This window comes from Nanorana parkeri, unplaced genomic scaffold, assembly GCF_000935625.1.
Source record: "Nanorana parkeri isolate BGI_ZX_2015 unplaced genomic scaffold, ASM93562v1 scaffold349, whole genome shotgun sequence".
Taxonomy (NCBI): domain Eukaryota; kingdom Metazoa; phylum Chordata; class Amphibia; order Anura; family Dicroglossidae; genus Nanorana; species Nanorana parkeri.
In genome coordinates, this window is record NW_017306617.1 from 657,674 (window position 1) to 670,463 (window position 12,790).

General features: G+C 42.0%; 1 protein-coding gene across 1 annotated transcript in view; it reads left to right on the forward strand.

Moving 5' to 3' along the window:
• Positions 1-12,790, forward strand: part of STAG2 (stromal antigen 2) — an 85,568-nt gene that overhangs the window by 38,228 nt on the left and 34,550 nt on the right. The window contains exons 2-7 of the mRNA XM_018558621.1: positions 3,205-3,339; positions 5,959-6,045; positions 6,120-6,264; positions 8,837-8,933; positions 12,378-12,454; positions 12,535-12,739. Coding sequence (XP_018414123.1) covers positions 3,296-3,339; positions 5,959-6,045; positions 6,120-6,264; positions 8,837-8,933; positions 12,378-12,454; positions 12,535-12,739 — 655 coding nt within the window. The 5' untranslated portion in view covers positions 3,205-3,295. The remainder of the gene's footprint in view (positions 1-3,204; positions 3,340-5,958; positions 6,046-6,119; positions 6,265-8,836; positions 8,934-12,377; positions 12,455-12,534; positions 12,740-12,790) is intronic.

Genomic DNA, 12,790 nt, shown 5'->3' on the forward strand with positions numbered 1-12,790 from the left:
CGGGCGGGTCTGGCAGCGGCGAACGTGAGGTGAGGAGGAGGTGCGGCACACGGCGTGTGTGGAGCTGTAAACAGGGCCAACCAATCAGAAGCCGATTAATCGATGATTGAAAAAGTTGACAACTTTTTCAATAATCGATTATAATCGATTATGTCGATTTAGTTGTTGCAGCCCTAGCTGTTTGTTCAGGCATGTCCAAAGTGGTAGCCCCGGCAGGTGACTATTTTGGTCTACCGTTATCCCCCGAGACCTACATTGTACAATGGGAGAGGCAGTATAACTCATCTAACCATAGTAGAAGATTTGTGCCACCTATAGCATAGCTTCTACTGTTTGTTCAGGCATGTCCAAAGTGGTAGCCCCGGCAGGTGACTATTTTGGTCTACCGTTATCCCCCGAGACCTACATTGTACAATGGGAGAGGCAGTATAACTCATCTAACCATAGTAGAAGATTTGTGCCACCTATAGCATAGCTTCTCAAGCAGTGGTACACCTACTCTAAGGCCCCATTCACACTGATCGATTTATCGCGCTGTAATTCCTGCGATATCGTGGCTATTTACCGCGCGATATCGCTCTCCAATGCATGGCAATGGGGCTCTGTCCGTGGCTGTCGCGGGTCGTGCGTTGCTACAGCAGGACCCTTTTTGGAGCGGATTTTGCCGCGATTTGCACGACAAACGCCCAAAATGCAAATCGATTTGCGAATCGCTCAGTGTGAATGGGGCCTAAGCACTATTTCTGGACATACCGTATTAATAAAGTCAATATACTGCACATAATACTGGTGTAAAGAGGTTCAACAACTAATCATTTGGAAAAATGTGTTAATTAGAATAAAGCATTCAGAGGACACATGTATGCATTCCAAAGGGAAGTTTAAATAACTAGATACCAGATACTTGGGTACATGATTTAAAAAAAAAAAAAAAAGCTCATAAAAAGGTGTATATGCTTTAATATATTTGAGAAATACTGTTGTGTGCAGCTTCAGTCTTAGAATTGTTTGCTGAGCAAATATGTAGATTTTCCTATTGAGAATGATGGTTTCTTAGCTGTCATACTGACCTAAAGGCTTCAACACTGTGAGTCCCTAACTAAGTATGGGAATCAGGAGTTCAGATTTATTTGCTGCATGCTTGTTCCAGTATTGAAACCAAAGATAGTCAGACAGCTTGAGTGTTCAGAGGGAGGTCAGTAATAGCAGCCTCCATGTTTCTCTTGCCTCAGGTTTTCTTTAACAACTTGCTGTCTGGAGCAATTTCTTACTATTTGCGCACACATATGATAAAATATGAAGTTATGGCTAGAAAATCAATGCAGACCCACAAACAATTATATATTGTCTGAAAGCAGGGGCCTGTAGAATAAAAAAAAATGCTAGTTGCGATTTTTTTTTATTTTTTATTGCACTGTATTTGTACAAATGTTTATCAAACACGTATTTTTAGGATAAAATATACTAAAATGACATTTTAGTGCATAGAAACAGAAGATAATACCCAATGTTTTGTTAAAATATAAATGATGGGATCACGTCGGGTAAATAGATATCAAACATGTCAAGCCTTAAAATTGTGTGCATTTCCCATAGGCGACAATTTAAAAGCTTTTACTGCTCGTCAGTTTAGTTTTACCAGTGATTGATGGCCCTAGAACTATTGCTCGCTGTCTGGCGTTCCCAATGATATGTAACGTGTGGTGCAATTTTTGTTTTTGCGCGCAGGTGCACCCAACGCGTGTTTGCATTGTATGTGCATGCACGTGGGGGGCGGGGAACTTGATTTTTTTTTTTCTTTTTATACGTTACTTTAATTTTTTACATTCAACTTTATTGCTATCACATAGAGGGCTAAGAAGCCCCCTATGTAACACGATGTGACAGGTCCTCTTTATAGAGACCACAGTAGTCTTCCAGACTCCTAATGTCACCTAGGGACCCCAAAGAAACAGAGGAAGCAAATATCTGCTTCCCCAGCTTCTTCTGGCTCTGAGAGCCAGAAAATGTAGACCGTGACACCCGAAGTGATGTAATACATATCCTCTTCTACGGTACCCATAGTGTAGTGCCCTGGCCTGAGTGGCCAATTGGAGGACCAGAATACTGCTGAGGGAGAGGAGCATGTCATCACTGAGATGGAATAGTGGGGATGTACAGGTGCTTTATGTATTCTCAGCAAAGATGGTGGCTTATGCATACATGCGTGAGATAAAGTTCATTAAATCCCATGATCATGTTAAAGAAGAACTCCGGGCAGAAGAAAACTTAACCCTTGCATTGGGGCTACTCCCACCCCCACCCCCCACACTGCGAGAGTTAAGTGCTCGTTTTCGTCTAGTGTCTGAAATAACAAAGAAACCCTGAACCTCTGACCTGGCTGGCTGCTAGACTGATCCCGACGATGGAATGTCCCTTTGGTGTCCTAACGTCCAATACACTGTATTGGATGTTATGATCACGAGTTCTTAGTTTTTTCCCCCCCACACTAGAAGAAAACTAGCACTTAATCCTTGCAGTGTGGGAGTAGCCCTATTGCAGGGATTACGTTTTCTCCTGCCCAGAGTTCTGCTTTTATTGCCAAGTCACACCATGTCCAGTGCGTTCCAGGGAAATTCGAGCCCGAAACGCACTGGATCAAGCCGGGCAGCATTCTTGGGTGGGAGGGGGGTGTTGGTGCCATTTATCTCAATGAACGCAAGCGCCTTGGGTTATGATCTGGGCACACGGTACTCGGTCTCTGTGACTACAGCAGTTGGCCTTTAACCTTTTATCCAGACAGAAAGAAAAAAAACACTGGTTGTAGTAACTGCTGAAAAAGCATTAGCTGAAGTTGTGCTTTATTTAGTTTGTCGCTTACCTGAATGCGTTTTGAATTCGCATGCGTTTTCCCCACTATTGTCATCTGTCACCCATTGATTTCACACGCACGACAAACACTGGAAAGTATCTCAGATTCTGCTACAGGCATACCGCAGTTTTTGTTTCCACCACGTTTGTGCGCATTTAACGCACATCAATGCGTGGAAAAAAATGCATGTTTTCCCATCCGTGTTTGTGGTGCCATGAAAAGTAAGTGCGTTACACATTTTTGAAGGGCTCTGTGAGCGTGTGTCATTTATTTTGGCCTTTCTACAAACTGAGCATAGGACATTATATAGTGGTACTGTCATAACTAAAATGTGATCTGTTTGTCTTTTGTAGATTTTACAGTTGTAGCTGGTTATCACATCTCGGAAGAGGTCTATGAACCAAATATTCCAAGGGAGTTGGTTTTCCAGAAGATGATAAAGAAATGATAGCTGCACCAGAAATCCAAACAGACTTCAATCTCCTCCAGTAAGTCTTTCTATGTCACATCATTGTTTAAAGTGAATCGAAAGTCAAAATTGCAGATACAGTGAATGGCTGTCTGTGTGTTTTTTGGTTAGGTAGAACACTTACAAGAAGGGGTTACAAATCTGTGGGGATATTCACATTTAACTGGAAATGCCCTTTGAACTTTTATACTATTATGTTTGATGTATTCACCTTTTATAGCAAATTTACGAAGAAGTTTGATCAGCTCAAGTAAACATATTATAATGTTTCTTTTTAAAGGCCTCTGGATCCTTCCATTCATGATATGGGCCCACTTTCCTGCAATGCACCACCGAGGTATGTTCTATAATATATTGTAATACACTTCAAAAATGCATTTTGTGACTACCACAGAAGTTAAAGGAGAACTATGAGGTGAGTGCTTTTCACAGGTCGGCTCAGTAGATTGGGAGGTGAGCGAACATATACCGGCGTTCGCTCACCTCTCGATCCTGTCACGGCTCTCTGCCGTGACAGGGGAGGGGCTGGATTCCCCCCTCCCCGCTCTGATCTTCCAGCGCTGACTGGCGGATCGGATGGGGGAGGGGGCGGGTAGAGCTGGCTTTGCCTCTGCCTCTAGATAGGCAGAGCCAGCTGTCACTCACGCAGCTGGGCGGATGTCAACATCGATGTCGGGATCCGCTCTGGCTGCGGCGTCTCAGTATACCGCGAGCTGTAGCTCGCGGTATACTGAGCTTAGGGTAACTGGAGGATGCTAGTTTGTGTTTTCCCGTTACCCTAAGGAGAACTATGGGGAAAAGCCCTGACCCCATCGTTCTCCTTTAACCTAAAAGGAGCAGAAACTATGCAGGAATGCTTTCTCCAAAGGTTGGGTTTTTCCAGGAACCAGCTTGAAAGACTGAATCATGTCTTTGGTGCCTAGACAAACTGGTCAGAAGCTTTGCTTTACCTAAGCTGGAAGTTTTTATTTTGGCGTAGGCATGCATAACAGAATTACAACTCCTAAGAGCCCGTTCCCAACACAGTGTTTGTGTAGGCTCTTGGGAGTGGAGGGCAGCAGTTTTGTTTTGCTGGCAAAGGATTCAATATAAGGATACATTGAGAGCACTGACTGATGCTACTGGCTGCTAAACAGTTGACATTTAAACTAGAGGCTGAACACTGAGCTGTGAAGAGGGGCAGTTATTAGGTAAAGCTGTACAGCGAGAGGCATGGCTTTCTCTATATGAAGCAATCAGGCTGCAGTTCCGTGCATGATCTGCATACACCTGATATTGACACACACACACACACTTCCGAGCATGATCTGCATACACCTGATATTGACACACACACACACACTTCCGAGCATGATCTGCATACACCTGATATTGACACACACACACACACACACACACACACACACACACACACACACACACACCTACCTTGGCATGGCTGTGTGAGGAGGTTACCTGCTAGTGTCAAAATAACTTACCATTGACAAACAAAGATCCTGCTGTTCCTTTCTCCAGGAATCAATTCTCAGCATGTAATTACATTTTCGCTGCTGCCCCCGCTTCTCCTCTGCATTCCCCGGCTCCTCCTCTGCTGTCCATGCTCCTGCGCCCCCTTGACTCTGCTGTTGCCCCCTCTTCTGCTGGTGGTAGAAAGCCGGCGTCCAGTACCAATTCAGCGGCTAGGAGCAATAAACAGCCTGCTATTGGCTTTTTAAAATTGCAGTAGCCAATACCAGACTAGCTTTGAAAACAACGATTGCGCCACACGTCAGGCATTGCCGCGTGTGCATACTGAAAAATGGCATGGACAGGAAGGGGAGTTTAACATCCTGGGCAGCGGGTGGTTAAATAAACATTTTTGGTTATTTTATTATATTGGTTGGGGTTTTACACTCAGATAATTTAAAATCCATTAAACAAATTAAAATGTCTAATATACATACAATTATTGTAAAAAATATTAAAAATTCTGCCGCAGGATGTGCGTTGTGGTGCCATTCATTTTAGTGGCACCCCAAAGATGCCTCCCCCTGCAGTGCGATCGCCCCCACTGGAACGTGCAGTATTGTAATTCCCTTAATTGCAATTAGAATAAAACTTCTTGCACATTTATTGCAAAGTAAACTTTGTTTTTAACACTCCATTTCTGTATTATATTTTAAATAAAAGACAGTTTTTTATTTTATCCGATTTAATCGAAAAAATAATTTGTCAACCAATTATTTATGAAAAAAAAATGTTAGTTGTAGCCCTAGTGTATGTATATGTATTCAAAATATATACTTCTTCTATATGTTTTGAATCCGGCTGTAATATGTACTTATGGGAAAATGTTTTTATTATAATTGTTACTTCATTATTGCCTCGAGATAACACTTCTGCTCACTGCGAAACCAAGTTACATTGTTATTAGAGAACATTATAAGGAGGTTTTTCCCATTTGCTGCGATGCTTACGTAGAGCCTCTGAATTATGTAGCCAATTTAATGCTTTGGAAGGCTTTCTTTTCACAGACAACAGGTAATGGTGGGCCTGTAGATCTTCAGTATGTTTTATGTATTTTAAACAATTATTTTTATACCTTTTTTTATTTTAATTAAAAATTGGTTTGTGACGTTGCATTTTCATCATCCTATAGGGACCCAGAAACCCATTTCTCATCTGATACAGACTTTGATGACATTGAAAGCAAAATCCCAAAACAAGGCAAAGGAAAGGTATGTTCTACTCTGTCATTTATTCATATAAGTTAGTAGACATAAGACATATCATAAGTTATTGTATTTCTTTCTACCTATAGAAAGGCAAAAAAAATGTCACAGAGAAAGGAAAAGGGTCTTTCAAACCTGGTGGCCCTAACTGGATGAATGGTCATCACCAACAAAATGGAGTAGAGAACATGATGCTCTTTGAAGTGGTTAAGATGGGCAAAAGTGCAATGCAGGTAATAGTTTAGCAAACATTTTCTTTGTTATTGCGTTGTAAAAAAACAGGTTATCACTGTTCATTTTTACAGATATTGGACATCACTGTTTTGAGGGCCCATCTTAAGTGGGCTGACAGATTGAGCTGTTGGCTGCATATCATTTAACATGTGCATCTTAGCGCAAAATATCAGCTAATGCAAGGACTAACACACTCCTGCACATGCTCAGGAGTTATGTCATCCCAACATAGACAGTCAAGATGAGTGAAAATCCCAAACACACGCGACTGGGCAAAAATATTTGTGCCTGCAAGGGAGCTTGCAGACATTGCATTGCGGGAGGGGAGGTGAAAACGAACATTAATGGGCATATAGTATGGCACCACATTGAACAGGCCTGGTTTAAAAGAGACTTTGGGCATCTGCTCAAAGGGCAAGTATGCACTGTATGCATACATTGAGCTTCACATGGGAACTGGATAAACTTGACATTATTATCAAATGCAAAGTCTATCTTATGTCTAGCCCAGGCCTTATGTTTGCAAAACAGAATAAATGGTCACCAGCACTCCAAGTTTTCTTAAAAACGAAATCCTTTTATTCATTTTAGCAGGTCATATCACCATGCGTGGCAATGTTTCAGAACCTGTCCGGTCCCTTTATCCACTTTTGTTTGCCTGATGAAGGGACCGGGCAGGTTCCGAAACGTTGCCACACATGGTGATATGACCTGCGAAAATGAATAAGGATTTTGTTTTGACGAAAACTGAGTGCTGGTGACCATTTATTCTGTTTAGCAAGTATTTGGCGGTGCCATCTGTGGACACTTCAGCACAACACCCCCCCACCCCCCACTATACGGGGCTTATTGGTCAGAAGTGCGGTAGGACTCTCTATTTGACTGTATCTGCAGGCATTGCGTTTGGTGCACTGGAGGTGATTAACAACATGCTTTTTCTCATTCAGTAAGGGACACAGGATTCAGTTCAGAGAAAGTTGGGTTATACTGCTGACTACAGGAGGATTTTGACACTGGCAAACTAAAAGCAGTGGTCTGCTAGGTATAACCCCTTTCACTTCCAGCATGCTTTAGTTTTTTGCTATTGTCCTGGGGGAATGGGGATTGTTTCTCTACTGAGAAGTTTGGCTATTACAGTAACCATTTTCTCAAATCGGAGATCCCTTTTATAGGGAATATTTTTATGTGGGCCTTTTAGTGTTCTGTTATTGCTGCCCACCCCTCAGTTGGACTGCTTTTGTATGTTCACAGTGTTTCAGAATAACTGAATGAACCCTTAATGAACAAGAAATAAATAAAATTTGGGTACTCATTTTAAATCCACATAAAAAAATTGAGGGGAATTTATTAAAATCTGGAACAGCTGTGCACGACAACCAATCCGTGTCTCTTTTTCATTTTCAAATCTTAAGAAACAAACTGAAAAGCTGAATGGTTGCCATGCACAGCTGCTCCAGTTTTGATAAATTCCCCCCACTGTGTCTGAATTATGTGGGGGGAATTTATAAAACTGGAGCAGACAAAATCTAGAGCAGCTGTGCATGGCAACCAATCCGCTTCTCTCTTCAGTTTGTTCCGTTAAGATTTAAAAATGAAAGAGAAAAGCTGATTGGTTGTCACGCACAGCTGCTCCCAGATTTTGTCTGCTCCAGTTTTTATAAAATCCCTTCTGTGTGTTTTAATGAGCTCGAAGAAATGAATTCTACATTAATTACAAAACATATTTCTTTATCATGCGTTGAGGGGCACAGGATTAGTAGAAACTGATAAACAATTGGGTTATTCTGCTGCCTTCAGGAGGTTTGGACACTGACAAGGCAAGAAATGTTAGGCCAGCTTGACTGTATTACCCCTCCTCCAACCATCAAACCTCAGAATTTTGCTAGTGTCCTAGGAGGTTGGAGGCATTCCCTATCATTTATTGAGGGACACAGCTCTGAGAATACTGAGAGATAGGGTTATGCTGCTGTCTCCAGGAAAAATGGACACTAGGCCCCCACACACGAACACCTGCCAATTTGTTTAGTGCCCTCAGGGAAATGGATGTCTCCTTCTTCTCTTCTGGTTTATTATTTTAGTTTATTTTGTTTTATTATCACTTTGCGGCTCTTCCCTTTTAGTGTTGGTTTTGGATCCAAGGGTTTTTACAAAAGTTCTATCTCAGGTTCTGGGTTTTTTTTTATGCAAGGGCATTCCGATTATCGGATACTTGGACAACCTATTACTTCGAAAACAGTCTCTTCCTACTTTGGAGCTCAGTGTGGCATCCGTTCCGATCAGGACGGGATTCTTGCACGGGGCCGAAGTACAAAAATTCCTTTTTTTTCCGGCAGGGGGTTGATGGTTTTTAATTTAAAGGTACATTTATCCTATTATAACATATTGCAGAATTACTTTGATAACTTTTAACAGCGTGTTGTTTTTTCTTTCAAATTTACTGTATGAGAAGTAGTCTTTCTCTCCTGAAAAACAAATTACAGGAAACTTTATATGCTTTTGTCAACTTTTAGAAGGTTCTCTGGTATGTTTGATATTTTGCTGTAACATATTTTTTTTCTTTTCTTTTTATAGTCTGTGGTTGATGACTGGATAGAAGCTTATAAACACAACAGAGATGTAGCACTTCTTGATCTCATAAACTTTTTTATTCAGTGTTCTGGATGCAAAGGTATGATGTGTATATACTGTCAAACAATGAATGCGCTGTTAAAGCCTCATTCACACTACTGTACAATATGCTGCTTATAGATGCGCGCAGAGTATTTTCCCATATGCAGCATATGCAAACAAATGGCTCCATACACATAGCTGCGTATAGAGCCGTATATTTGTGCTGCGTAAAGATGCACGGAAAAAATGGAACCGAGATGCGTGCTGGCTTGGAATTTCTGCGTATTTTATGTGCACACAATACATTCAGATTTCTATTGGAAATGATGTTTTCTGGGATTGCATACAGTATATGCATCTACATACGCTTTGTGTGCATGAGGCCTAAGTCAGCTGCAACTTGCACTTTTCTTAAATTAAGCCTTATATAAACTGAGTGGCCAGATTATTATGACCACCCCATCAGTACTTTGTTGGGCCACCTTTTGCCTTCAATACTTGGGGCAATTCTTCTTGGCATTGACTCCACGAGATGTTGAAAGGTGATGCGAGGAATCTGACACCATGCCTGATGAATAGCACTGTCCAGTTCTGTGAGATTTTATGGTTGTGGAACCAGCTGCCTTATGGCTCTTTGAACTTCGTCCCACAAATGCTCAATTGGATTGAGATCTGGTAATTGTGGGGGCCACCTAAGGAAGGTAAAGTCTCCCTCATGTTCTTGAAACCACTCCTGCACAATACGAGCACCATGGCATGGCGCATTGTCTTGTTGGAAGAAGCCATCTCCATTGGGATACGCCATCAACATGATAGGATGAACTTGATCAGCAACGATACTTTGGTATGTTGGGCTATTCAGACGTTGTTCCACATGAAATAAAGGGCCCAAATCATGCCAGAAAAACATGCCCCAAACCATAACACTGCCCCCACCAGCTTGAAGGGTTGTACTCATGCATGTGGGGTGCATGCTTTCATGATATTTCTGTCAAATTCTCACTCTGCTATCTGCATGATGCAACTGGAAACGTGATTCATCGGACCACATGAGTTTTTTCCAATGCTTGACTGTCCAATCCTTGTGTTCCTGTGCAAATTGGAGACGTTTTATCTTGTTAACTGCAGACAGCAAAGGTGTTCGAACTGGCCTTCAGCTTCCATATCCCATACGATGCAGTGTACGGTCAACAGTGCGTTCAGAGATCATTTGAGAGGATCCCTGATTAAGATCTGCAGTAATTTGATGCACTGTTGCCCTTCTGTTGTCCTGTACCAGTCTTGCCACTCTCCGTTCTGCCCTAACATTGACTAGTCGCTGACGGCCACAATTCGCACGTTCAGACCCAGATTTTCGGGCTGACCGTCCGGTCTTTAAACACTTTAACAATGAGCCCCTCTTGAACATTTAACGAATTCTGCTGTTTTGCTGATACTCGCTCCATGGCTCCCAGCGCCAACAATCATCCCACGTTCAAAGTCGCGTTGTTTACCCATATCTTCAGGAAAAAAAAATCACTTCTACTGTCGTTGTAAACAACCTGCTTCCCTATTTATAATGATCTGGCCCTCTAGCAACTTCAATGCAAAATTATAGCTAATTTGCCTACAAACGTCAGGTGGTCATAATAATCTGGCCACTCGCATACAGGCGATTGGCTGCTCTATAGCCTGCCGATCGTTTGTATGTGCTGGCTGCGTCCCTCCCTCGAGGGCCGCCGCCCCCTCCTGCACCCTCACCTTCAATCCCGGGATCCGCTATCCCATCTCCGTCTCGGGACCGGCCACGGGAGGGTGTTTGGAGGTAAGATGGGAGGGAGATCAGCATCTTCCTCCTTGCTGAACTCCCTCCGTACTGTGAATGCGGAAGTGATGTGTCTGATCTCTGCTTTATCAGCTTCTTTGGGGGTCCCCAGGTGACAGGGGTCCTAGAGACCCCTAATGTCTCCAGAAAGAGGACCTGTCAGTGTGCCTTTGCTATTATATAGGGGGATTGATATCTTCCTATGTGATAGCAATAACATTAAGTGTAAAAAAAAAAAAACTACATTTTTTTAAGTCCCCCACCACCACCACGTTTACTCACATATAAATGTAAATACGCGTCAGATGCAGCAGTGCGCAAAAACGACAATTGCGCTACACATGTTACATATTGCCGCAAACGTCGAAGTGAGAGCAATACATTTTTTGCCCATCAATCACTGATAACACTAAACCGATGTGCGGAAAAAGCTTTTAAAGCGTCGCCTATGGGCAATTTTGGGTATTGTAGTTTTTTGAGGTTGCACGCGCAATTTTAAGACTTGACATGTTTGGTGTCTATTTACCCGACGTGACCCCGTCTTTTATATTTTACGAAAAAAATTGTTAAGAATAAATGTTTTATCATTTAATATAGGGGAAACAGGTTCACCTTGATTCCCGGGATCCGCTGCCCCATCTTGGATCCCGGGACCGGCTCCGAGGGCGTCAGGAGGAGGAGGACGGGAGATCAGCTCCTTGCTGATCCCCGTCCGGGCTGTGAATGCAGAAGTGATGTGTGTTACATCACTTCCGCATTCACCTGTCAGTCATCTGGAGAGAGAAGAAGCTGATAAAGCAGATCTCTGCTTTATCAGCTTCTTTTGGGGTCCATAGGTGATATTAGGGGTCCTAGAGACCCCTAATATCTCCATAAAGAGGACCTGTCAGTGTGCCTTTGCTATTATATAGGGGGTTGTTATCCCCCTATATAATAGCAATAACAATAAGTGCAAAAAAAAAAATATAAATAAAAAAAAAGAAAAGTAACACATAAAAAAATAAAATAAAATAAAAGCCACATATAAAAAAAGGGGAAAAAACCCCCCCAAAATGTTTAACTCCCCCACCCCCACGTTTACGCGCCTATAAACGTAAATACGCGTCCGGTGCCCCAGCGCGCAAAAATTACAATTGCGCTACACATGTTACATATCGCCGCGAACGTCGCAGTGAGAGCAATCATTTTAGGGCCATCAATCACTGATAACACTAAACTGATGAGCGGTAACAGCTTTTAAAGCGTCGCCTAGGGCCAATTTTGGGTATTATCGTTTTTTGAGGTTTCGCGCGCGCACGCAATTTTAAGGCTTGACATGTTTAGTGTCTTTTTACCCGACGTGACCCCATCTTTTATATTTTACCAAAAAATTGGGTAATAATAAATGTTTTATCATTTAATATAGGGGAAACTGTTTTTTTTTTTAAATTTCGGTAATTTTTCCTTAATATAGTAAAAAAATAAAACCCCCAGTGGTGAATAAATACCACCAAAAGAAAGCTCTATCTGTCCCCAAAAAAGGGTATAAAATTCATTTCAGTACAGCGCTGCATGACGGAATAAATGTCAGTCAAAGTACCGCAGCGCTGAATACTGAAAAATGGCCTGGATGGGAAGGGGGTTTAACACCGCGGATGTCAACTGGTTAAGCAGCTTTCCTAAAAAAAATAAAAATTGTTCTATATCTTTGCCCAACAGGTGTCGTCTCTGGAGAGATGTTCCGTCACATGCAAAATTCAGAAATAATCAGAAGAATGACTGAAGAATTTGATGAGGTATTTTTTTTTTCCCCTCAAAATGAATGATCCTCATAATGTTGGGGTGTAGTTGTTGACAACAGTGTTTGTCTTTATAGGACAGTGGAGATTATCCTTTGACAATGGCTGGTCCACAGTGGAAGAAATTTAAGTTCAGTTTTTGTGAGTTCATTGGAGTTTTAGTGCGCCAGTGTCAATACAGTATCATATATGATGAGTACATGATGGACACGGTAATCTCTCTTCTAACTGGACTTTCTGATTCCCAAGTTCGAGCATTTCGACATACAAGTACTTTAGCAGGTTTGTATTGACTTCATTATCTTGACGTAGTTGATTTGCATGTTATACAAA